The sequence below is a fragment of the Spinacia oleracea genome, chromosome 4 (assembly GCF_020520425.1).
Source record: "Spinacia oleracea cultivar Varoflay chromosome 4, BTI_SOV_V1, whole genome shotgun sequence".
Classification (NCBI taxonomy): domain Eukaryota; kingdom Viridiplantae; phylum Streptophyta; class Magnoliopsida; order Caryophyllales; family Amaranthaceae; genus Spinacia; species Spinacia oleracea.
The window spans coordinates 179730074-179757570 of NC_079490.1; the positions used below are offsets into that span (position 1 = coordinate 179730074).

The 27497-nt window shown below is 35.6% G+C and overlaps 1 protein-coding gene across 2 annotated transcripts; it reads right to left on the minus strand.

Annotated features, from left to right (window-relative positions):
- Positions 1 to 1394: 1394 nt before the first annotated feature.
- Positions 1395 to 14780, minus strand: LOC110788020 (probable pectin methylesterase CGR2). 2 transcript variants are annotated; one of them, XM_021992657.2, is made up of 7 exons: positions 14612 to 14780; positions 11793 to 11962; positions 11270 to 11309; positions 11082 to 11120; positions 4848 to 5222; positions 3568 to 3623; positions 1395 to 2015 (listed from the first exon to the last, which is right to left on the minus strand). In XM_021992657.2, the coding sequence occupies exons 2-7, from the start codon at positions 11913 to 11915 to the stop codon at positions 1863 to 1865; spliced, it is 786 nt and encodes a 261-aa protein (XP_021848349.2). In that variant the 5' UTR covers positions 11916 to 11962; positions 14612 to 14780; the 3' UTR covers positions 1395 to 1862. The 2 variants fall into 2 exon arrangements, with proteins under 2 accessions (XP_021848349.2, XP_021848348.2); XM_021992656.2 differs by having other exon boundaries at positions 11793 to 11968; positions 14612 to 14774.
- Between the last annotated feature and the right edge of the window lie 12717 nt (positions 14781 to 27497).

Sequence of the window (27497 nt, forward strand, 5' to 3'; positions counted from 1 at the left end):
ATTTAAATGATATACTTGGCCGGGCACGGATATTAAGAAGAAGAATTGAATGAAATAAAGTAATAGAATTATAGAACAAGTGGGGTTGTGGTCAGGGGCGGTGCCAGTAAGGGTTCAGTGGGTTCAACTGAACCCTTACTGGCCGGGGAAAAAACTGCCTAGGCTTAAGTAGAAGAAACATCAAACTATACTTATTCAACGCATAGAGTTATCACAAACAATACTAGTGCTTCAGCGGTTCTTCTGCACTACTTTCATCCAGGCAATCAGGGTTCGATTCCTAGCGGAAGCATATTTTTACCTTTTCCCTTTACTTTTGTTGGTTTTTCTTGTACACTTCAAAAACTAGAACAAAATTATGTGTTGTAGATCTTCCTTGCCCCATATTTTTTCTGTATTATACCACTTGAACCACCTCAAAATGAATATCTAACATCTTAAAGTGAAATTCCATCACCTCAAAGTGAAAAACTCGTAGTGTTTAATTGAAATTTGTTTTAATGTTATTATATTAGAACATGTGTATCATCAAATTATTAGTTGTAATTTGAATTTCTACTATGAATTTTAATTTTATTACATGTGTCTGAAAATTTCGAACCCTTAGTCAGAAATTCCTGGCACCGCCACTGGTTGTGGTAGCTATTTTAATAAGTAAAATGAGTGGGGATCATGTCATTTTAAAGGGATGGGGTGGATTGTAATTCTAAAATTACTTGTTTAATAGGGTGGTGGGACGTAAGATATATTAGATGTAGATTAATTAATTAGATGGTGAAGTTGATAAGTTACTAAAAATGGCAATTGTATCTCTTAAATAAATACGGCCAGAAAAAACAAGCGTATCCCTTAAATAAATACGGAAGGAGTAGTAAGGATAGATGTTGGACACTTGAAACTGGATTCAAGTCGGGTCAGGTTAATTGAGATGGAAGCTCTCTCGGTAAATGTTACACCTAATGCAGTGTTTTGCACTAATTTCAATTTGTATTATAAGTCATTAACTAAGATCCGCATGTATTGTGTTTTTCACATCTATCTTTATGTATAACGTGATGACGAAACGAACATTAGGTAAAGTCTCGAATTGTGATGATGAAACGAACATTATATAAAGTCTCGAGTTTGAAATTGGCCATTGGGTGAGAATGAAGAGGTATTTGTTGGATTCTTCGATTTCCCTTCTTGTGCCTCTAATCATGTGGCATAACTTTCAATATCCCACCATAAAAACGAATACGTGTACCTCAATTTTTTTGGATTCTTTGATTTCCAAACTTTTTTATTGCATGATAATTTCAACCATATTTTTTGTATTAGAAAAAGTTCACCTATCTTTATTCTATTCTCAAATGCCATCATCCAAAAAGCACAGATTGATAAAATCATAAAAGTTAATGGAAAGTTAGGATAGTCAAATAAAATTGATAGTGGAATCTTACAAAGTTAACTTAATGAAGTGTGCTTACATTTTTTTCTTAATACTTGTATTACAAGCTGAAATGTCATGAATGATGCCCCCTTAACTTAATTGGTAAAACATTAAGATATCAAAAACCTAGAATCATACACCATGACTCTTTGCTCCTCTCTATCAAGTATCAACTAGGTTCGGGACCAAAAACCTATGTGACTAAACTAGACAATTTGACAGTTGAAGAATGGAAGAAAGACAAACTCTCAAGAGATGCACTCCAGCATTGAGAATAATGAGCAACAACATTCATGAGTTAACCTAAATCTAACTTACGATTATAAGATTTCATAATTTTTTCGCCAATATAGCATAAAATCTGATCTATGCTAGGAGAAAGGGGGAAAGGGCTGATGATGACTAGTGTAAGTAGATTACTCCATAGAATTCAAGGATATGCCTTCAAGTGAAAAATTTGACAAGATGGCTTGTATGAACGCTTTGCTGCAGCCTGTTCAAACTTCTTCGTTGCAACTTCATTTTCCTCCAAACTTGTTTGAACAAAATATCTAATCCACCAAGAAGAGCTCCGTAATTTGGCCTTCAAAAACAAAACATCAGAACTATAAACGTTGCCAGAACGGCATATAAGTTATAAGAGTAATAGTAGTATTTTAACGACCAAGTAAGAATTCCTAACATTTGTGTTCAGATTTCACAATAACAAGTTGAACAACAGAATTCTAAGAGACATATCGTGATACACATAATCGGCCACAATATGTTATGTAGATGAAGATTATGACAAATTTGGAATAATGGCATTCCAAACTCCGAAATTGTCATCTCAAATCCTGTGGCACATGGAACGAGCAAACTTTGACAATGAAACAACAATATAAAATACTCCCTCTGTCCCAAATAATTGACCACATCTCTACTTATTAAACCACCCCCATTCACCCTCTCCTTATGAACCCTTAGTTGTGATTCTACTGAAGTCCATATGCTCTACAAGATTTAATTGGACACTATTTAGACAAGCTAAAAAAGTCTTGGCCCTTACTGCCTTCTACTCGCCTTTGACCTTCCCCTGACTATTTTGGCCCCTAGACTGTACCCTCCTGCACCACGGCCACCATCCCAAAAAACACAAATTGAGGAAATGAATTAATGAAACAAAACTGGAGTAGTATGGGATACCGTGCAGAAATTTATTTTGAATTTTATACTATAAAATCAGAGCTGAATAGGGTACAGTGAAATAGCACAGCACAGGTTATTTGGTGAGATAAAACTGAGGGACATTTGTAATAAAAAGACCGAGAAATGATCTTAGGCCTTTTATGTGGCACGACATACTCAACACAATATTGCACAAAGTATTGTGATTTCAATGCAGCACACAAGATGAGCCATGTCTCAATATTAATTCTAACTTTTCAATTCAAAACATTACTTGCCATTTTCCCCAAAGGGACAGAAGGTTGTAGACATGAGTAAAAGGTCGAAAGAAAATTAATAATCATATTTGGCGTGTTGATGACCCAACTCTATAGTAAGAAGCAGGGTTGTGGCCAACTAGCCATCATAGTTTGACCAAGTTCTAAGCAATAAGTGATAAACAATAAATCTTCAATCTCCAATCTCCATTAAATCAGTACCCCACCGCACAATTCTACACCGTAAATTATTACATACTAGTTTTTTGACCAGGCGACGCTCTGGTTTACTACATTAATAAAATTTGCATTTACTTATTCTTTTTCGCAATGACAACGTGTAACGTGTCATGTCTTAGGGGTAAAGGCTTTATTGTTTAAACTCAAGGTATGAAATGGTCATGTCTTAGTTGTAAATGCTTTATAGTTTAAACTCAAGGTTGGGGGTTCAAACCTTATGCAAACATATTTGACAATTTTTTTTTTTAAATATATGTGAAGATTACATGGAGTGGATGACTCATAAAAAGAGCGGCACGTGTCACATAAACTTTCTTTATAAACGTCTTTTACTATATAGTATAGATTGGGTGTACTTGATCTATTCAGCAAAAAAACAAACAAAATAGTATCCTATAAGCCAATCATGAGACGGATCGCACATTTAACTTTAACGAAAACCATACTAAGCATAACAAGCGCATCACTTACAGCACGGCCATATTTGGATAGCTCAGCAACCTTGGCTCTTTGTTTTCCTGGATAACCTATTATGTAGAAAGATAAGTCAAAATGAGATAACAAAAATCAAATAGATTTCATAACCTTAACAGTCATGTCTCTCTCTCACACTGGATGGGCTTATACTAACATAATTTATCTAGTCCGTATTAAAAGTATCAGTTGACATTTGGCAAGGGTCACTTTAAGATTTTTCTCCAGATGATAAACAGAAATACATGTAAACTAACACTCACTTTCCTAATTTTGTATGCTCACTTTACTTTTCCATTCATCCCAGTTTAGCTTCCCTAGCTCTGTAATTGGCAATGGCCCACTAAGTTTTTTATTATTTCTCTCTTCCCACTACTAAAAGTTAGGGTCTCAAACTCTCGGTCAGTCAATTAAAAGATACTCCGTACCTCAGTATCTTCCATCACATCCACCTTTTCGTTAAAATACCATTTGACAATCAAGCACCAACATACCTCCCAAAGTTATGTGCCACGATAAGTGAGCACACTAAATTGGGACAGATGAACATATATCCCCTCCCATATACCACACTCCGACTCTTTTATCACTTTACACTTTCCTTTTTGGGTGTCTCCTTCCTAACTAATTTCCTTTCCTTTTTGGAAAATTTTATAGCGTGTCCGTAGTCCTTGACACAGCTTTTTGCTTTTCTGCCCCCACTTATGTCCTCCTTGCCATTTGTGCAAATCAAACTGTGAAACCAACAAAGAGACAGTAGGGATACCCACGCATGCATCACTTACCTCCGAAATCTCAAAATAATTACGTCAATCACCCTTCAAGCATCGCAAGTCCTTGGTTACTAAATCAGCCTTTGATTCCATACGTTCTTTCGTAATCTATAACTTTATTACTAGGAGCTATAGCTTAACTGCACGCATATAGACTCCATTTAACTTAACTGAATTTATTTGTAGCTTAGGATTTTTTTGTAACCGAAAGAATATGACAAATTGCTGATCATATTTCAAAGTTAAGGATCTTGTAACACTAGTATCCTACTCCTCAGGAAGTTTATATTAGGGATGCCAAATGCTGAAACTCTACACACTTGGTGATTTATCATACTTCCAGACACACAAGGTTGGTTGACAAGAATAAACGTAACCTTCATCATATACCAATCACATAGTCGTGCACCTGATCTAATATTCGCAAATGGTGAGACGACTTTAGAAGACAAAATTGGGTGTTTTAGCAGAAACTAGTGAGCCTATGATGGTTTAGAGAATTACCGGTGAAAATAACAAGCCCGTCAGAAGCAACTCTTGCCAATTCAGGAAGTGTTCTGTTAAGGTATCTAGGAGATAAATAGTCCAGTGCGTCGGATACCATAACAAGTGAAAATGATTTTGCACGGTACGGAAGGGGAAACTTGATATCAGCAACCCGCACAAGTCCTTTCCACACAAGTTTCTGGCACCGATTATCAGCTTCATCAATGTCATACGGTTCCACTCCCCATGCTCCAGTCTCCTCTTCTTTTATTAGCTTAGACACTACAGAACAGGTATCAGGGCCTACATGCAATATTTTATGCATGTTGTCTCCATATGCTTTCTTTAGAATAGGCAAGGCCTCCTGCAGCTCTAGCGTGCATGACACACCACCTATAGAGATGCAATAAAAAGGTCATATGCTCAAATAGTTCCTAAATCATAACCTAGCTTCAGTTCTGTTCTCATGGCTAGCAAATAAAAATTAGCAAAACATTGAATTTGCTGCATACAAGAAAGGTAAACATGTTTAGATATCAATATCTCATGTAATTGCTTTCAGTGGGTTGACCTAAAAATATACATGTTGGGACTTTCCAATTGTTGGTTTACAGCATTGCCAGCATGCTGATCAATCATTCCACGTAAGCAATGCAGCCATACATCAGCACAGCAACAACAGCAACAACCACATCAATGCTCTAAAGTCCAAGCAAGCTTCTAGAAGATTTCCTAACTGATTTCCCTTGAAATCAGGAGGTTGTTAGAGCTGCATATTTATGATTCATGTAATGATATCTTGTGTGTAATCTGAGATGTACAAACCAAGCATTCCCATTGGTTTAAACACATCACTAAATGTAGCTAACAAAGCTGTATATATACTGATTGATCATTGTAATACATTTCAACATTCAATAATACAAACATTCTCTCTTTCTCTTAATCTTTTCTAAGACAGAATTCATCCTAGAAGGAGAATTCTGACATGGTATCAGAGCAAGATCAATAGATCCTGCTCAAATTTTTCCGCAAAATCTCTTTCTATTCTCTGATTAATCAGCCAGCTTGATTCAGATTGTTTCAATCAGCTGATTTGCTTGATCAATTTCTTGAATTGTTCGAGGTTTTTTGTTTTAGTTTGATTCAAATTCTTGAAAATTTACTCAAGAATCTCAAATTTCACTATGCCTGATCAAGAAGAACCTTCAATCAATCCTAATTCAGCTTACTACTTAAGCAACAATGATCTTAATGCATCCAAGTTAGTCAGCATCATCTTCGATGGAAAATGCTTCAATGACTGGAAAAGGTCTATGATGATAGCACTCTCAGCAAGAAACAAACTATGTTTTGTTGATGGAAGCCTCAACCAACCAGCTTCAAACTCTGCAAATTTCAGAATATGGAACAGGTGCAATGATTTGGTGATTTCCTGGATTTTAGCTTCATTAGAACCTTCTATTGCTAGAAGTGTGTTGTATCTTAAAACAGCTAGAGAGATATGGTTGGATTTAGGGGAAAGATTTTGTCAATCATCAGGACCACAGCTTTTCTCAGTACAACAGAAGCTATATGACTTGAATCAGGAAGATGATGAACAGATTTCAAGTTTTTTCACTAAGATTAAGTTGTTATGGGACCAACTTGATGGCCTAGATCCTTTACCATCTTGTGTTTGCACAGGTTGTAATTGCACTCTAACTCAGAAACTTCTGAAATCTCAACAGGATCAAAGACTTATTCAATTCTTGATGAAATTGAATGAAAAGTATGATCATTCCAAAAGCACCATTCTGATGATTACACCTTTGCCAACAATATCAAGAGCTTATGGACTTCTTCTTCAAGAAGAGCAACAGAAAGAAGTCAACAGCAGTAGAAGTCATGGTTTGGAATCTACAATTTTTGCTGCCAGAAAATTCACTGAAAATAAAGCATACAAGCCACAATATACTTCATCTTTTGGTTCACAGAATCTGAGTGGAGGAAATACTTCAAGAAACTTCACTTACACAACGAATAGCTTATACTGTGAACACTGCAAAATGAAAAACCACACAGTTGACAAGTGTTGGAAATTACATGGCTATCCTAAAGATTTTAAGGGAAAAGGAAAAAGAGTGGCAGCTGCTGCACACTTAGAAGAATTTGCTGAAAAGGATGCAACAGGAAATGCAGAACAAGGCACTGTCCATGCAACTTTTACTCAAGAACAATATGATCAACTGATGAATTTTCTAAATAATCAGAAGGTTGCTAATCAAGCTGAACATAATGGCTCTAGTTCTCTTGGCTTAGCAATCAGCACTCATTTGAGAGGTACTTTCTGTCTTTTGTCTAATTTCAAAACTAAGTGGATATTAGACAGTGGGGCAAGTGATCACATGTGCTCAGATTTGGCTATGTTCAGTAGTATTGAATCAGTAAATGATAAATTGCACACTATCACCATTCCTGATGGCACAGAACTCACAGTTACACATAAAGGAGAAGTTGATCTAGGCACAATCATTCTGAAAGGTGTACTGCATGTTCCAGGGTTCCAGTTCAATTTAATTTCTGTTTCCAAGCTGTGCTGTGATGATCAATGTTCAATATCATTTACAACTAATGAATGTTTTGCACAGGACCTTTCCAAGAACAAGCATACTCTGCTTGGTAGATTGGACAAAGGCCTATACAGTTTCAATAAAGATTTGCTAAATTCTGACAACAATTCAGTGATCAATAATCAAGCTCTCTCAACTGTGTCAGAAGTGGAAGAAGCAAAATTATGGCACCTTAGACTTGGACATATGTCATTTGGAAAAATAAAGAACATCAGAGGAGTTGATGTTAAAGGATGTTTAGCTGAGTGTTTTTGTCAGATATGCCCCTTAGCTAAACAGTCCAGATTTCCCTTTTCTGTAAGCAGCATTAAAACAGTTCAACCTTTTGGGTTGTTACATATAGATGTTTGGGGTCCCTACTCTGTGTATGATACTGCTAAATGTAATCAATTCCTCACCATTGTGGATGATTACACCAGGATGACCTGGACTCATTTAATGAGAAATAAGACTGATTCTGTCAAAATAATGCATGATTTTCTTTTGTATGTTGAGAATCAGTTTGGTTATACAGTTAAGCAAATCAGATCTGATAATGCTCTTGACTTAACTGAAGGAGATATGAGACTTCTGTTTTTAAAAAGAGGCATTGTTCATCAAAAGAGCTGTAGTTATACACCACAGCAAAATGGTGTTGTTGAAAGAAAACACAAACACCTTTTGGAGACTGCAAGGGCTCTTTCTTTTCAATCCAAACTCCCTGATAAATACTGGAGTGATTGTGTTCTCACTGCCACCTATTTGATCAATAGGATGCCATTGAAAAGTATTAATTTCATCACTCCTTATGAAAGATTGTTTCATAAACCACCTGATCTGTCTCATTTGAGGGTGTTTGGATGTCTATGTTTCATCAGCACTCCTACCATTCATAGGTCAAAGTTTGATCCTAGAGCAGTTCCATGTGTGTTGCTTGGTTATCCTCCACATCAAAAAGCTTATAAGGTCCTTAACCTTGTCACAAAGAAATTTGTTGTGACTAGAGACATTATTTTTCATGAACATCACTTCCCTTTTCATTTTTCAACTACACCTGATCTAGCCTATTCTAATCAGTTTTTCTTACCTGTTGTTACTCCTTATACTTCAGAATTGTGTTCAACAGATATCTCTCAACCCCATCCACATACTTATACTGATTCTCCTTCACAAACTCTTTCAGAAACCAATCAACAATCTTCTAGTACAACCTTATCTTCTACACCAGACACATACAATTCTACCTCACCAACAAACCATGTCTCACCAACACATAGTCCACCAGCACCAAGAAAATCCACTAGACCCTCCAAACCTCCATCTCACTTGAAAGATTTTGTTTGTCAAAAGCCTACCAGACACTGGTGCAATTTAGTTGCTTATGACAGTTTACCTATGCATCACAAAATGTTAGTTGCTGCTCATATGGAGTTAATTGAACCAACTACTTATTCTGAAGAAGCAAAGAATTCTCAGTGGATTGAAGCTATGGACAAGGAAATCACAGCTCTCCAAAACAATAAAACATGGGATTTTGTTCTGCTTCCTAAAGGAAAGAAGGCAATTGGTTCTAAGTGGGTCTACAGAATAAAGAAAAATGCTGATGGATCAGATGAAAGATATAAGGCTAGGTTGGTTGCTAAGGGTTTTACCCAAAAATATGGCATAGATTACCATGAAACTTTCTCTCCTGTGGTAAAAATGTCCACTGTCAGATGTTTGATTAGTCTTGCTGCTAGCAGAAACTGGAAATTGTTTCAGCTGGACATAAACAATGCTTTTCTCCATGGCACACTTGATGAAGAGGTTTACATGAAGGTGCCTGAAGGTGTGACAGCTCCTCCTGGTTTTGTTTGCAAACTTAATAAATCTCTATATGGTCTTAAGCAGGCATCAAGACAGTGGTTTGCTAGACTCCACCAAGAACTCAAGTCTCAAGGTTTTCACCAATCCAAGAATGACTATTCATTGTTTATTAAGAACACTTCATCAGATATCACTGTGGTTGCAGTTTATGTTGATGATATCATCATCATTGGGTCTAATGAATCTGTCATTACTGATCTAAAGAACCATCTTCACCATACTTTTAGCATCAAAGATCTTGGTGTTCTTAATTTCTTCCTTGGGATTGAAGTCAGTCATACAACTGAAGAATACATTCTCACACAGAAGAAGTATACCAAAGAGTTACTTCAAGATTGTGAGTTGGATATATCTAAGCCTGCTGTCACCCCCTTTCCACTCAATCTTAAGCTCTCTAATGAAGGTGAAGATTATCCCAATGCTGAACTCTACAGGTGCTATGTAGGGAAACTGAATTTTCTAACTCATACTAGACCTGATATATCTTTTGCTGTTCAAACTCTCAGCCAATTCATGCATTCTCCCAAGTACCAGCATATTGATGCTCTCTCTCACACTCTTAGATATATTAATAGCACTGCTGGTCAAGGGATTTTGTTGAAAGCAACTGACAAACTTACTCTCCAAGCATTTTCTGATTCAGACTGGGCTGCTTGCCCTACTACAAGAAGATCTGTCACAGGGTATGTTCTTCTTCTAGGCAACTCACCTATCAGTTGGAAATCCAAGAAGCAATCTACTATTTCTAAGAGTTCCTCTGAAGCTGAGTATAGAGCAATGTCTCATGCTGCTAGTGAAGTGACTTGGATCATTCGTTTACTTGAAGAACTAGGTGTCACTGATCTCAAGCCAGTTGTTCTGCATTGTGACAACCAATCTGCCATACACATAGCTACCAATCCCATCTTTCATGAAAGGACAAAACACATTGAAGTGGATTGTCATTTCACTAGGGATAAGGTATTGGATGGTTTACTCCAATTAAGTTATCTTCCCACTCAAAATCAGCTTGTTGATCTCTTCACTAAAGTCCTTCCTGGTGCTCAACAAGAAATCTATCTAGCAAACTAGGCATGGTTCATACCTTCCCTATGTCTAGTTTGAGGGGGGGTGTTGGTTTACAGCATTGCCAGCATGCTGATCAATCATTCCACGTAAGCAATGCAGCCATACATCAGCACAACAACAACAGCAACAACCACATCAATGCTCTAAAGTCCAAGCAAGCTTCTAGAAGATTTCCTAACTGATTTCCCTTGAAATCAGGAGGTTGTTAGAGCTGCATATTTATGATTCATGTAATGATATCTTGTGTGTAATCTGAGATGTACAAACCAAGCATTCCCATTGGTTTAAACACATCACTAAATGTAGCTAACAAAGCTGTATATATACTGATTGATCATTGTAATACATTTCAACATTCAATAATACAAACATTCTCTCTTTCTCTTAATCTTTTCTAAGACAGAATTCATCCTAGAAGGAGAATTCTGACACCAATAGCATTGATACTCCGTACTAAGTTGAGTCACAGTACTAATCTCTAGGCCTTTTCTACTATGTTGGTGTTTGGAAGTTGGATACCCTAGTTTTCCCAGATTTGGGGACAAAACTTACAATTCTGTTTTAGAAAAACATCCGAACAACTACCAAACAAAAGCTCATATCCATATTATTCAATGATTCTCATTAAGAAGTGTACACACAAATTAAAGCATAAGCACGCATTTCTAACACTGCTGTGTTATCCTACAAAGGAACCCAAGTATGAATTTATTGAAAGCAAAGCTACCTTCAATTTTACTCACAACATCAACACCTCTTTTCCAACCTGCAACACAAGAAGGGAAACAATTAAAACTTTGATTTATAACTCATAGGTTAGGGTGTGAATAAAAATAATTAAAACTTGGAAACAGGATGGCATGCATTTGTAAGTATCAAACACGTGAATTTAAAAGAACACGGTACATTACAAACCTGAACTGCTGTATGAGTAGGCAATGAAAAGAATTGCACCCTGAAATTGATAAGAAGAAATAAGAAATTTTCTTTGAAAAGATGTGCCTGCATAAGAAGTTTACTGGGAACAAAATACTGAAGGGAAACTGGAGAGGAAGCAAAGAAAAGAAATATGAAAGATAAAATTTTAAACAGAAATTATAAGAAACTAGCTTTTTTAGTCACCTCATTTCAACCTTACCTATCAGTAGATTAATAACTAAACATGAGGAATGACAAATAAAATAACACAGGAAACAGGAAGGAAATAAAAAATGGCCTGATAATGGAGCACATATAGTGTCAGAGGTCAGTACAAGAAAGAGAAAAGGCTGCTTTCAAATGTTCGTAAATTAGAATTAAATGAGAAGTACCAAAACCAGAAGCAGGAAGGAATTAAAAAAATGGCCTGATATTGGAGCGCATATAGTGTCAGAGGTTAGTACAAGAAAGAGAAAAGCTACTTTCAAATGTTCGTAAAATAGAATTAAATGAGAAGTACCAAAACTAGAAGCCCTATTGATAGAAGAGGTGACGAGCGTGATTTTGATTGCAATGACCCTCCCAAAGAAATGTTCCCGCTATCAACTAATCGCCGAGTTGGATTTACAGGTCTACGTGACATTGCAAAATGTAATGGCAAGGATGGTAGTATGCACACTTGTAGTACCCCTGGCCCTTGCAAGATAGCAGAACAAACAATCAGAAAAATATACAAAATGAGAGAATCAGGGGATATCATATTGTTATATTGATTAATGTGCCATCTCAGGTAGAAATCGCATATCACACCATTAATGTGCCATCTCAGGTAGAAATCGCATATCACACCATTGTCTATGCCTGCATTGAGGCTCCCATCTAGGACAAGGATACAGAGCCATAGTTTTTACCCTTATAATTAAAGCAACTTTGTTTTTTCTCTACTCTAAAATACCATCATCTATTACCAATTACTTAACTACATCCGCCCAGATTTACTGCCAATGTGCTAGTTCAATTACACTATTGTAGAAACAATGATTTCAGGATAGAGGGAGCAGTTGCTTTGTTCTACTTTGAGAATACATGACACACACAAAATGGAGCCATTCAGACAAGCAGCTTTAAACTTCTTCCCAAGCATTCTACAAAATGTCTATATCAAAATACAACATAAAACTCTAAGCTTCATTGAAGCAACATAGTATTAACTGAAAAGTGAAAAGACAATCCCCAACCAAAATCAGAGAAGCTACCTAATGAATACACTCTTCAAGATGTATGTTAGGACATTCCATACAACATGTTAAATTCCCAGAGTTTATTCATTCACAATATAGTTTGATAAAACATCTTCTGCAAAAGTCAAAGCAACATTGGTTTTACTTCCCACATGCAAAGCTTCTAATTGAAACTAATAAGCACTGGAAGTATCATAGGCAGCAATCATAAAGTGTTTTCACAAGAAATTCACCAGTTCCTGTAGTTAGGGATTATGCTGCAACATAACAAATACGAGTACAAAAGTTTGCAGAGGATAAGCCTCCATACTGAAACCCTTTCTTGTATTTCCTTGTCACTCACTCACTCCTAACACACAAACTCAAATTCGGTCCAATGGCATAGCCGTACCGTTTCCCCTAACTCAAGATTGTGATTTTTACATATAAATGATTTGATCACTTCACATTTTACAACAATCAAAAGTTGTCCTAGCAAGAAAAAACTGTGGAGTCTATCTGCGGAGCTTTTTTTTGGCAAGGGTCTTACTTCTGTTCTAAACCTGGGTACATAGCATGGGAAAAAGTGTGTACAGCTAAAAAAGAGGGTGGTTTAGGAATCAGAAATGTTCAGATTTGGAACATTGCAGCCCTGGGGAAGTATGTGTCGGCAATAGCTAGAAAGCAAGATATTATGTGGGTTAGATGGGTTAATGGCTTAATGCCATCTATGTGAAGGGGGAGAACTGGTGGGGGTATCAGCCAAAGGCTGATAGTGGGTGGTATTGGAGGAAAATTTGTGCAGTTAAGGAACAACTGAAGCAATACTATGATGAGAGCAGTTTTGCTCAATTGCCTAAGTACTTTGTGAAGCAGGTATATCAGAAAATGGTGGTGCATCATCAGAAGCTTCCTTGGTGCCATGCAGTCTGGTGTAGAGCTGCTGTTCCTAAACACAGAGTCATCTGTTGGCTCATGGTTCATGGAAGATTACAGACAAGATCCAGACTGAAGAAATTGGGAATTTGTGACACTGCAGTGTGTCTGATCTGTGACAGTCATGAGGAAACTCATCCTCACCTCTTCTTTGAGTGCTGTTACAGTAAGGCATGTTTAATGGAGGTTAAGAACTGGCTAGGAATCCCTGGTCACATTGTGCACTATATGGGGTTGATTAGATGGATACAGTGGAAGAGTAAGGGAAGTAAATTTCAGAAGAAGGTTCTGTACACTGCTGTTAATGCTGTTGTGTATGCCATGGAGAGTCAGGAATGAAGCTCTATGGAACAACAATGTGCCTACTGTGTTGCACACTTTCAAGTTTGTGAAACAAAGTGTTATAGATAGAATTCAATGTATATGTATGCCTGATAGTGATACTGTACAGCAATGGTTGCAGGAGAAAATCCTTGTGTAATGTGATTGTATGAGGTTGTATAGTCTGGTTAGTTTACATGGCTGCTGCCATGTTTTTTGGTTCTGCCTAGTTTCAGGTGGTTAGGGTCCTTCCTAGAAGGTTCTTAGTTCTGAAACTTAGGCTTGCTGTTTTGTATGGTGTTCTCTTTTTGATAATGAAATGCATAATCTGACTTATCAAAAAAAAAAAAACTGTGTAACTGCCGTTAAGCGACTACTCTCCAAGTCACACTTTAATACGCCACATTTTATTGGAGGTTGGTTTTCAGAAACTTCTTGAAATACCATAAGTATTCTTGATCATTTATGAATCAAATGGAAATAAGGCATTAAGGGGATTGCACAAAATTTCAATAGCAATCTGGGGTTACAAACACAAATCCCTCAAAAACCTGAACCCATTATCGAATTCGTACAGTTTGAGCAATTTCTTAAGTGCCATGCCATCATACCCAAAAAAACCAGAATAAAAACAAAAATCAACAGATAATGGTAGGTTTTTTACCACAAAAGTAGAAACAAAACTACAATCAAAGCAACTGAAAAAAGATGAACCCGGATAAATGCAGACAATAAAACATACGGGAAATTGAGCAATATAAACAACATAATAAATGAAGGCGCCAAACAGCAATTGAAGAAATAAACGGATTGAAAAGAGAATGATGAAATGAAATAATTGGTACTCTATAAGAAATTAAACCTGGAAATCAAAGTTTAGAAATGAATGAATCAGATCTGGGGCTAAGAGGTTTTCTCTCTCTTTCACTTGAAGCTCGAAACGAGAGTGTGAGAGATAGGCACAATGAACTGTGGCAACGTCTTGGCCAAAAGGCAAGCTTCTCAACTTATTTTGTTGCTTTCCCTTTCCAAAAGGAAAATTAAACTGAAATTGATTGGTAATTTTGAAACAATCCATTCACACCTGAGAAGAGTAAAATAAATAATCTTAAAATAATCCGAGTTTTAAGTTAACGGTAAATAATTCTAATTTTGGAAAAGAAGTTCCTTATTAAAATGTTGGATGGAGTATTATTTATTTAAATCGAATGTGCTTAAATTAAATTGAAACGACTATACTCAATTTGTAAAATTGTCAAATAAAAGCAAAACCAATGATAAGCAAATTGTTTTGTAATGCCACCTAATTTTAAGCTAATTTATTTTTTACTCGTACTACTCGTAGAGTCGTAGCTAGTTTATGCTCTAATGGCAAACTAATATACCAAACTAACTTGCTATTTAATTGGGTCCTCTGTTCAATTAACTATTTAATTTAAATTTTATTTCAAGTATAACTTGCATTCCAATTGGACAATTTTTTCCTAAGCTAATTTTTTATTCCAGTTGGAAATCTTAGTCGAAGTCCCATCTCTATTCCTTGTCAACTCAAAAATCGACCATATATTGGTTTCATGTTACGGTGATTTCTCATTCTTCATAGTAATTTTTTCATATCCTGTTTCATGAAGCGAGTTGCATTTGCAATATAAGTATGTCCCTGATTTCCATTCGGTGCTTTCAAGAGATGGAACTGTAATTGTTTCCCTGGTTTCCTGTTTCGGTGTTGTAAATAGAGGTGGTTTCAAAATCTATACTAATATATTAAAAGGCGTTTTGGAAAACGTCTATGTGTCACGTACTACTCTTCCCTTTGCGCCACATCATTCACTCACCAAATGGTATGTCATGTCATGGATAACCAAAAATCAATACAACGAGGTTCGAACTCTAGACCTCATGTCTGAATGATAATTCTCATTACCATCTTAACCAACTACCAATTGTGGTTTATTTCTTCACATTAATTTATAAATAAATGTTAACATGAAGTCTAAACCAACTAAATTTTTATTTGATTTTTTATTTTCTATGGAATATTTTGAAAAAAATAAAAACAAATAATTAGGACAACTATGAAGAAACATTATGTCATGAATCTCATAAGCATCAACTATAGAAATACCTTGCATGGCTGCTTATATCTAATTTGGTGTTATTAATTTGAAGCACTTATTTCCACTAGAAAATAAATTATAAAATTGTAAGATGATCTAATTGAAAAATTACTTGACATGATAAATGACGTAGTGTGTCTGTGTAGTTGACAAACTTAATTGATGTTTTTCACTTTAAGGATACATGTATTTCGTCAAATATTGAGGTCAAGAAAAATCTAAAATTTTAACTATTCAATGTAGAGATCGGGGCATCGCCCGAACCACACACTAGTTATTTTTGTAATTGTTGTAAACAATTTCTGTAGTAATTTGCTTTTTTTTTTTTAGTATAATTATTTACTTGTATTTATTTTTGTATTTTCAACTTACAGGTCTAGCTAGTTAGCTTATTAGTTTAGATATTTGCTCCGAGATTGTGGTTCATTTGAGAAGATCTGAGAATATTTTTCTACGGTAGTTTGTCTTACCCCCTGCGAAGGGTTACATGAAAGGAATTCGGTTGGGCCTGGCCAGGGAGAGGCGTGTCGCCGTGGAAACTAGAACTAGGGTTTCAATGTGCATGTTCTCTTTTCTTTATTTAGGTTTCTTCTTGGGCCTATAATTCATCTTATTGGGTGATTTAGGTTAGTGTTTCTTGTGTAAATACTACCTAGGTTTCCTTTCCTTATCAAAATAAAATAAAACTCGTTGTGAATCCCGGTCATCGCCCGGGTTGTACAATAATATTTTATATTTTATGTTTGGAAACATGAGAAGTATAACCAAACTCTATGGCTCTATTTGGTTCATTACTCCCTCCGTCCTCTAATACTCGACCTGTTTTGACCGGACATGCTTGTCAATTCACAACTTTGACCACCACTTTCTTTAACTACATATTATAAAAACTTATAAAAATATTAATATTTTGAAAATATATATTAAGATAAAGTCAACAATATATTATATACTAACATTTGTTTTCATATACTAGAAATAAAACAGGGTCAAAGTGAATTATGTGAATAGTGTAAAAAGTCAAAACAGGTCGAGTATGAAGGGACGGAGGGAGTATTAGTAAAGGAAAAGAAGAGAACAAAAAGGAAGGGAAAAGAAGGGAAGGGAAAGAGATTTTATTTTTCTGTGTTTAGTTTAAGGGGAGGAAATGAAGGAAAGAGAAAGAAAATATAAATGACAACTTTTAATTTTCTCTTTCCTCTCAAATCTCTCCAATTTTGAGAGAAAAGGAAACTGAAATTTTTACGAAGGATCTTTCCTCTCATTTCCTTTCATTTCCCATCAAATCCTATGTAATTTATCTAACCAAACATGAGAACATAATAAAATCATTTTCTTTCCTTTCTTTTCCTCCCAAATCCTCTTAACCAAACAAAGCCTATGTTTTTTCTTCCTATTTCAATAAAAATTCAAATTCTTACTAAACTAATCTACTTAGTACATAAATTGTGTAAATGTATAATATGAGATGGAATGTCCTCCAAAAACACGTTCCTGCGAGGTTTAGCCACTCCATGATTGTCGAGCCAGCTCGCTGCGCTAAAGAGGTGAATCACCTCCACTTCCCAGTCCCACCAATTTGATCAATGACCGACATTAATTAACCAAGTGAGCACACTCACCACTTCCACCAGCAACACACTTTAGAGCTTGCACACATGCTAGATTATCAAGTTGGATTACAAGTTAAAGTTTACCAATTTGTAACTCACGAGCTAGTTCCATACCACTTGCAAGAGCCATAACCTCAGCCTTGAAAAGCATTACAGCTACCAAAGTTCCCCATAAAAGCAACACTATAATACCCCTATTGTTCCGTATGATCGCCCCACCCGGCCCCCAGCCAGACTCAAAGAGCCTTTTGATGATCCATCAACATTCATTGCGGACCAACCATCAGGTGGGGCACCCCAAGCTACATAAATTTCATTCTTGTTACCACACACAACCATCATATCATCCAATGTCTCCTCAAAACGGACTTGCAGCAAAGCACTTGTGTTAATAGGAGTGTCTTTACTACGACAAAAAAACTACACAATTCTTCTAACGCCATAACCACCCTATTGTAATGCAGAAATAAGTGGCCTAATTTACATTGCTTGTAGGGTATTTAAACTCCAGATTTTATATTTTTGATAAACCAATGTGTAAGATCTCCTTGGAAGAAACTGAGTGCATTTGCAGGACCTCTAAGCCGACGCCAAATACTCTTGGCTGTTGGACAGTTTCTAAGAATATGCATCGTGATTCCTCCTCATCTCCACACATATAACACTTTGGATCATCAGTTAGGTGTCTCTTATGTCGATTAATAAAACATGTTGAATAATGATAGAACAACAAAACTCATGGTAAAATTATTAGTATAAAATTGCATTAAAGTTATAATTTACTCCAATTAAAAATACAAAAAAGTTGAACGATAGAACAACAAAAATCATTCGTAGAGCTATGATAAATCATTAAAGTTTTTTTGCTCCTTAACTACACACATAGCCAATGAGATATTATATATGGACTATCTTATACCAAAATTTTGTTTTTAAATAAAAACTTTATTATTACTCAAAGTTTATCTTATGGTTAAATATTTTATCCTTAATGTGTTTTTATCAACTTTTTTAAATAAATTTTTTATTATTACTCAATGTTTATCTTATGGTTTAATATTTAATCCTTAATTTGTTTTTATCAACTTTATTATTACTCAATGTTTATCTGATGGTTTAATATTTTATCCTTAATTTGTTTTTATCTTTTATATATATATTTAAAATAAAATAAATATTAATCTCTGATGGTTTAATATTTTATCCTTAATTTATTTTTATCTTTTATATAAATTTTAAATTAAATTAATATTAATTTTGTGACTGCACTTTATTACGTGGACGCTCTTAATGATCTTGAAATAACCCCCCTTTTTATATATATTAGATTAATTTCTTAGCCAAATTAATTTATCAAAACCACTCCAATGGTTAAACTAGTAGCTTAAAACTTTTGCAAATTGCAAGTTAGTCTCTAACTATAATTATTGGAGTTGATCTAACACACAGGATTGATTGTGGCTCATCTGATTACCGTTGGTAACGTTACCAACAACTATTGGCCTGTAACAACGTAACACGTATATTTTATATTTTTGAAGGTAAGATGAAGTGTTTACGGGACCGGAACCCCACACGGGTCAACCCACCCCGTATTAGCAGACTAGACACTTTAAGAGTGAGGGGGATGATAAGGGTAACCCTCACTCAAAGTGCCCCTAATAAGGATCGAACCCCTAACCTTTTAGTTGGAAGGTGAAATTCTTTGCAGTAGATCAAAACATTTCTTGGTAACAACACGTATATGATACAAACTATTCTATACCTCCTCCGCTTTCTAATATTCGCAGCGTTTGGATTTTTTACACTATTTACATATTCTTTGAATATTGTTGGTGATTTATAAATGAGATAAAATATAGTCATGTAGGATCTTGTTAGATTCATCTCAATATGTATTTTTTAAATATCAACTTTTTATAATTTTTGTTAAAAGAGAATTAAAGATATTAATAATCAAAGTTTTGCATACAAAAATTAGGGTTTTCTAGGGCGGAAATAGCCAATTTTCTTCGGAAATTTGGTTATTTCCGCCCCTTCTCTTTCAATTCCGTTGTGTTTTTGCGTTAGATCTCAATAAAACTTCATAGTTTCAGTGTAGTAAGTACCCCTATGGTGGGTTTGTTTGTTTCAGTTTAGTAAGTACCCCCTATGGTGGGTTTGTTTCTAGTTAAGTTTTGTGTGTTTAGTTTAATTCAGGTTGTTTCTTTGGTAAAGATTCATGCGGGATCGAAGAGGATGTCAATCTTCCGACTACAATCAGACGAATCAGACGGAAATCATATTTGTCACGGCTACAACAGATCTATAGACCCCTTCGTCAATGAAGGCTGTAAATCTCAGCGATATAAAAGAGGGTATACAGAATGTTTGATATACTACGATCGTAGCTATGGTGAAAGGAAGTTTTTATTTGATTCGATTGTTATGTATTTGTTAGATTTAAATCTTTATATATGTAGATGTCGTATGACTTTTTATCAATGAATTAATTTGTTTATAAAAAAAAAAAAAAAAAAAAATCAAAGTTTTGCATCGACATGCGCGAAAATTACCAACGTTGCGAGTAAGAATAAACGGAGGAAGTATATGATATATCTTAATCTTGTCTTGATTATGAAAGATGTATCTTTATATGCAATCTTTTTTTTTTACCTCTAACATAAATGTGTAAACACATATTGTGTTTATCATGCGTCTATTATAGTATATGAGTATACGTCTCGATAGCTCTTGATAATTTATGCCGCACATGCCGACTCACAAAATACGCAAACAGTAGGCCACTTATTACGTACCATCATTTTCGAATTTCGCATACAATTTCTTCGATCAATTTCACTTCAATCCAATATCCACCCACTATATAAATTTAAGGCTCAAAGATTGAATGTGTAAAACCATACCTTGCAGGTTTCATCCCACGATCAATAGGCAATGAGTAGAGTAGCTCCTAACATCAATAAAAAGATCAAAACATCTCATCTTCTCCGATAAAAGATAACCGGTGTGGTCCAATTCGGTCAGTTTTGGGAGAGGTCTAAACATAATCAATGTGGTTTACAATTTTGGTACCTCGTTCCAATATTTAATCTGTCACATAAAGCTAATTGTCAAAGTTGGATGTATTTGCTTTTTAGACTCTGTTATGTTCACCTTATTTCCACTTATTTCAGGTAAAATAAGTTTAAATATGTCCAGATAAGATAAGTTTAGGAAAAATAAGGGTTGACCAAATACAATTTATAACTAAAATAGGTTTTGATACGTTCTAATAAGTTCAGTTAAGTCAGATAACTTCAGGAAAAAAAAGTAGAAATCAGGTGAATAAAACGCATCATACATTGATGTGTTAGTAATTAATTACTTGATTATTCATTTCCCCTTTAACTCCCTCAATACCTAGTTAGAAACAAAAGGTTATTGCGGAGTAATTGTTAGAGGTTATCTATAGAAGTTAGTAGCTACTAATATATGTGTATTTCGGCACCACTAGTTATTGAACTTATAAAATAAATGAAGACATTAGGATTATAGATTTATACAGAGTACTTTATAAACCAATTTGGTTTGCAAAATTGTAAGTACTTCAATTCAAGAAAGGTCATCACTATGTTGTAGTATGTTGTCTAACATTGATAGTTGAAATTAGATGAGTTTTGACCATATCAAGACACTAAAAAACTATTGTCCAATATGCCCTTAACAACTTTTACGGGATCTTCAGCTGGTTCGATCAACATGTCCGGGTCTTTATTTTTTTACAGTAAGATGAAGTGTTATGTGTCAAAATCTTGCATGGGTAAACCGACCTGTATTAGTGGGGTAGACATTTTCAAAGTGAGGGGATGATACGGGGAACCCTCCTTTAAAGTGTCCCTAATGGGGATTGATCCCAACCTTTTGATTGTAAGATGAAATTCTTTACACTAGGCTAAGACATTGCTTGGTCCCTTAACAAATTCCTCCATCTTTAATGTATCCATCATTTGCTTTTTTAACGTTTTCCAACATATGATTTTGACTATTTATTTCTAGTTATGCATAATTAAAAAATAAAAAGCAAGGGATTAATACAATTAAAGTATGTGTTGACACAAAAGTGCGTATCAAGATCTTATATGACTACGATTCTCCATACGCATTTAACTAACAAAGACGATCAAACGTGATATATGTAACTGTAACGCCCCGACCTCTAATTCAATAATTAAAGCATAATTAGCAGCGGAATTAACCTAATTGGTCGGGACATTACCTGCCGTAACTTCCTTTTCGGAAATTACAAGGCAAACATCAATCATAAGCCTTTAGATACTCCAAAATATATAATAATCCTTTAATATTACCAAAATAAAGTGCATAACTTACTACAAGTCTTTAATTAAAACTATTAAACTATTAAAACTGTAAGCATAAACTAGGTGGATGGTAATAAAGTGAAACTCCTCGCCACTACTCGTTCCCATCGTTCCCAGCGGTACCTAAAACAGAAAACAAAATAACGGTGAGCCGAAGACTCAGTAACGAACTATTCTAGCGACGTAAATTCATTTCAATTCATTTTATTTAACAACACAGGGAGAATAGAATAATGTAAAACATTTTATAAAGTCCTTTATTTAATTCATTTTCAACTTTTAGGGTGCACATGCTAGTCGTGGCAAGTATGACATGGTGGAACGTCTTCCACGATGGACCGCTGTCCATAAAACATGGGGCCTTGGCCCGAAAAACATGAGAGCCTTGGCTCAATGGGCGGATGCCCCATGGGTACATGCATGACCGAGAATTGTAACCTGTGAACATATACTGCCAAACGGACTAGGAATTTCACTTTCATTTATCATGTTTTGTTTAATTTTACATTTTAGCCTTTTTACTTCAGTAGAAGTAACATAATTCCTTTAGATCATGAGATCATGATAAAACATCATTTAGATCCTGGAATCCATAAAATATCATTTCTTTCCTGGCATCATAGAGACATCATTTCATTCATGGTTTCTTATAAAGATCGTTTTATAAGAATTTCAATCAATCATATTATAATAAATAATCAAATCACATTTCATTTCCCGCAATTCATAAAACATGTCAAAGCATTCAATTCATAAATAAATCATAACATTGTATTTTCATAAACGCATTTATAAGGGAATTGCGGGTACTAGCAATAGCCGTTACCTCAATTCCGTGCTACGTTAAGCTTTATCCTTGGTTCGTTCTTTCTGAGCTCCGAGTCCGAATTCTTTCAAAATATTAAATTGTTGAATTAATATTACAACGATAAATATTAAAATCAAGGTTTTCTAAATAATATTTTTAGTTTTAAAAATATTTTCCAATTCCAAATTTCAGTACATATTACGAAATATTATTTAAAATCAAAGTGAAAACAAATAACAATTTATTTCATAAAACATTAACATTGGGATTTAAATAAAGAAATAGGACTCACATGGAGATATTGGCTAAAGTAAAGGATTTGGGCTTGACTTGGGGAAATTAAAACCCACGTTCTTAAATTAGAACGTGGTTCCTTGTTCCTGCCTTCCTAGAAGAGCCGAAACAGAGCAAAGCAGGGGAGGGCGAACGAAGAGGAAACAGAAAAAGAGGAAGCGACTGGGTGGTGGTTTGCGGCCGGCGGCAGGGAAGGGCGGTGTGTCTGGGTGTCGCGGCGGCAGGAAGGAGGAAAGGGGGGGGGTGGTGGTGCGTCGCCAGCGCAGCAGCACGGTGGTGCTGGCTGGGCAGGTCGAGTGAGGGAAAGAGAAAGGCGAGGGGTGTGGGGTGTTCGTGGCGGTTTCCGGTGGTGGTGGTGGGGTTTGCGGTCAGTCACGGTGGTGGTGGTGGCGGCGGCAGTTGGTGGTGGTGGTGAGTGCCAAATTTGAAATTAAAATTGAATTTGCAATTGAAATTGAAATTGAAATTGAGATTGATAATCTGAGTTGTGTTTCATTTGGGATGATTGAGCAGCTATTTATAGTTGTCATGGGGCTCCATGAATGCAACAACTCAGCTTGATTGCATTGACAAGTGGAAGAAATTGAATCAATGAAAGTGATGATTAAGATGAGCTATCCTAGTTTAGATTTCCAGATATTCAAATAGGTTTGATGAGTAAGGTTTGAGTTGCATTATGGTGGTGACAAGTAGATTGAGTTGCCTTGTGGTGGTGACAAGTAGAAAGTGAAGGTTTTGACTTCCATGGCCAAAGTGACGTGAGGAAGAAGAAGAGAGAAAGAAAACTGACTTTGTTTCATTTGGGTGCTAATAAGGGTAATTTAGTAATTTTGGCTAATTTTCAGAATTTAATTACTACTAACCAAAATTAAAATAACAATTTTGACTAAATTAATTTCTTTAAATAATATTTATAAAGTGAAAATAATTTAGTTTCCGAATAAGTTGTTAACGAAAATGTTATTTTAAAATCTTTTATAAGTTACGAAATATTTAAAACGTAATTATTCTTGAAAATACGAGATTAAATTTTATAATCTGTGAAATAATATTAAAAGTCATAAATAAAACTTTTGTAAATTAAATATGGAATTACAACTTAAAACGGATTTTAAGAGAGTAAAAATAATTGAACTTAATTAATCGAGCTTTGAAATTCCGGGGCATTACATCCTCACCCTCTTAGAAAAAGTTTCGTCCTCGAAACTGGAGCTCAGTTGAACTTGCTATTCTTAGAAACCATACATGTCATATTTAATCGTTCTATTCGTTATGCAATTATTATAACACAATCATTCATATAACATAATAAAGATTCATACGTCTTATCGTTTCTAGACGAATAATTGGGGATATTTCGATCTCATTTGCGCTTCGACTTCCCATGTAGCTTCAGATGTCAAGTGATTGGCCCACAAGACTTTAACCATTGGAATTACTTTGCTTCTAAGTCGCTTTTCTCTTCGTTCAAGAATTTCAATTGGTTTTTCCTCATATGTAAGATCGTTACGCAATAACAAGGGTTCGTGCGTAATCACATGACTAGGATCAGGAACATATTTTCTTAACATCGACACGTGGAACACATTATGCACCTTTTCCAAATCGGTTGGTAAAGCTAGCCGATATGCTACTGCTCCTACTCTTTCTAATATCTCATATGGCCCGATGTATCTTGGGCTCAATTTTCCAGTTTGACCAAATCTCATTATTCCTTTTGTTGGTGAAATTTTCAAGAACACGTGATCTCCAACTTCAAATTCTAATGGTCTTCTTCGTTGGTCTGCATAACTCTTTTGCCTACTTTGTGCTGCCTTCATTCTCGATTGGATCAAACGAATCTTGTCAGTAGTTTCTTGAATCAATTCAGGTCCTATAACACGTGCCTCATCAATATCACTCCAGCACAACGGTGTTCGACATCTCCTTCCATAAAGAGCTTCATACGGTGCCATACCAATGGTGGCCTGATAACTGTTGTTGTACGAAAATTCAATCATAGGTAGGAACTTTTCCCAAGTTCCTTGAAAATCTAAAACACATGCTCTCAACATATCCTCAACAATTTGGTTAGTGCGTTCTGTTTGCCCATCAGTCGTTGGGTGAAATGCAGTACTGAAGTTGAGCTTTGTTCCAAGAGCTTTCTGCAATTCTTTCCAATAGGTGGATTGATATCTCGTATCACGATCAGAAATAATCGAACTAGGCACCCCATGCAATCTCACAATAGTATTCACATATAGTTCAGCCAGTTGATCTAAACTCGAATTGTTCTTTACTACTAAGAAATGTGCTGACTTTGTTAATCGATCAACAATAACCCAAATAGCATTCATTCCCTTGGTTGATCTTGGTAAACCTATGATAAAATCCATTGAAACTGAATCCCATTTCCATTCTGGCACATCCAGAGGTTGCAACAAACCTGCTGGTCTTTGATGCTCGATCTTGATTCTCTGACACGTCAAACATTTAGCCACATATTCTGCCACTTCTTGCTTCATGTTGCTCCACCAATACACTTGCCTTAAATCCTTATACATCTTATTTCCTCCAGGGTGAATCGAGTATGGTGAACTATGAGCTTCTTCAAAAATTCTCTTTTTCAACTTCTCATCATTAGGCACACATAATCTTCCCTGAAACCTTAACGTGCCATCTTCTTGAATGACAAAACCAGGTGACTTCCCGTTTTCCACTTCACTCCTTATTCTTTCTAATTGCAAGTCCTTACATTGCGCTTCCTTAATCTCATCAATCAAAGTTGGTTTCATACCAACACATTCAAGCAAGCATCTCCTTTGATAAACTCAATTTCCATCTTTTGTAGATCATCTCGGTTGACTCGGGAGAAAGTTAGGATAGAATTTAAGTGAGACTTTCGACTTAATGCATCTGCAACAACGTTAGCCTTTCCGGGATGATATTGAATATCAAGATCGTAATCTTTAAGAAGTTCTAACCACCTACGTTGTCTCATGTTGAGTTCTTTTTGGGTGAAAATGTACTTAAGGCTTTTATGGTCAGTGAAAATTTGACACGAAACTCCATACAAATAATGTCTCCAAATCTTAAGGGCGAAAACAACAGCTGCAAGTTCGAGGTCATGGGTAGGGTAATTTTGTTCATGAACTTTGAGTTGGCGTGAAGCATAAGCTATAACTTTTCCGTTTTGCATCAAGACACATCCTAACCCATTCTTGGAAGCATCACTATAGATTACAAATCCGCCGGTTCCAGATGGAAGGGTAAGAATAGGGGCAGTGGTAAGACGTTTCTTAAGTTCTTGAAATGCACATTCACAATCATTATTCCACACAAATTTAGTATTCTTTCTAACTAATCGGGTTATGGGTAAGGCAACCTTAGAGAAATCTTGAACAAATCTTCGATAGTATCCAGCTAAACCCATAAAACTCCGTACTTCAGGTACATTGGTTGGTCTAGGCCATTCCACAATTGCTTTTATTTTCTCAGGATCAACAGATACACCTTTCTCAGAGATAATATGTCCTAAAAATGATATTTCCTTAAGCCAGAATTCACATTTCGACAACTTAGCATATAACTGGTTTTCAATCAACATATCTAACACTTTTCTCAGATGCTCTTCGTGTTCCTCATTACTCTTAGAATATATCAAAATATCATCAATGAAAACAACTACAAACTTATCAAGGTATGGTTTAAAAATACGGTTCATCAAATCCATAAATACAGCTGGCGCATTGGTTAATCCAAAAGGCATCACAACAAACTCATAGTGACCATATCTAGTTCTAAAGGCTGTCTTTGGAATATCCTCGGGTTTAATTCGAAGTTGATGGTAACCTGACCTCAAATCAATCTTAGAAAACACTTTTGCACCTCGAAGTTGGTCAAACAAATCATCAATACGGGGTAAGGGATACTTATTCTTAATAGTAATCTTGTTTAACTCTCGATAATCTATGCATAGCCTCATAGTTCCGTCCTTTTTCTTCACAAACAAGACAGGGGCTCCCCAAGGTGAAACACTAGGTCGAACATATCCTTTTTCAAGTAACTCATCTAATTGTTTCTTTAATTCTTGTAACTCAGCTGGTGCCATTCTATATGGTGCCTTAGAAATAGGGGTAGATCCTGGAATTAATTCAATGCTGAAATCTAATTCTCTTGGTGGGGGCATACTAGGTATTTCTTCTGGAAAAACATGTGGGTATTCACAAACAACAGGTATGTCAGTAATGGAAGGTACATGGGTATTTAGGTCAACCACACTACATAGGTAACCAGATAAACCACTCTCAATCATTTTATGTGCTCTCAAAGCATGGACAATTTGAATCGCTGGTTTTCTTACTAACTTATGGAATGAAATTCTATCTCCATTTGGTGTTCTAAGGGTCACATTTTGCCTTGAACAATTAAGGTTAGCTTCATACTTAGTCAGCCAATTCATTCCCAAGATTACATCAAATTCAGATAGGTCAAAGGCTACTAAGTCTGCTAGAAACTCTACTTTTTCTATTACAATGGGACAATCTCTATACATGGTTCTACATTTCACTATTTC

What these genes read in the sequence shown, in the direction of transcription:
- LOC110788020 (XM_021992657.2), bottom strand. Translation starts at nt 11,915, where the DNA reads ATGTCACGTAGACCTGTAAATCCAACTCGGCGATTAGTTGATAGCGGG. An exon ending in TGTTGTGAGTAAAATTGAAG is followed by an intron (nt 5,223 to 11,081) that starts GTAGCTTTGCTT and finishes GCATCTCTATAG; the next exon opens with GTGGTGTGTCATGCACGCTA. An exon ending in CGGGCTTGTTATTTTCACCG is followed by an intron (nt 3,624 to 4,847) that starts GTAATTCTCTAA and finishes TCTACATAATAG; the next exon opens with GTTATCCAGGAAAACAAAGA.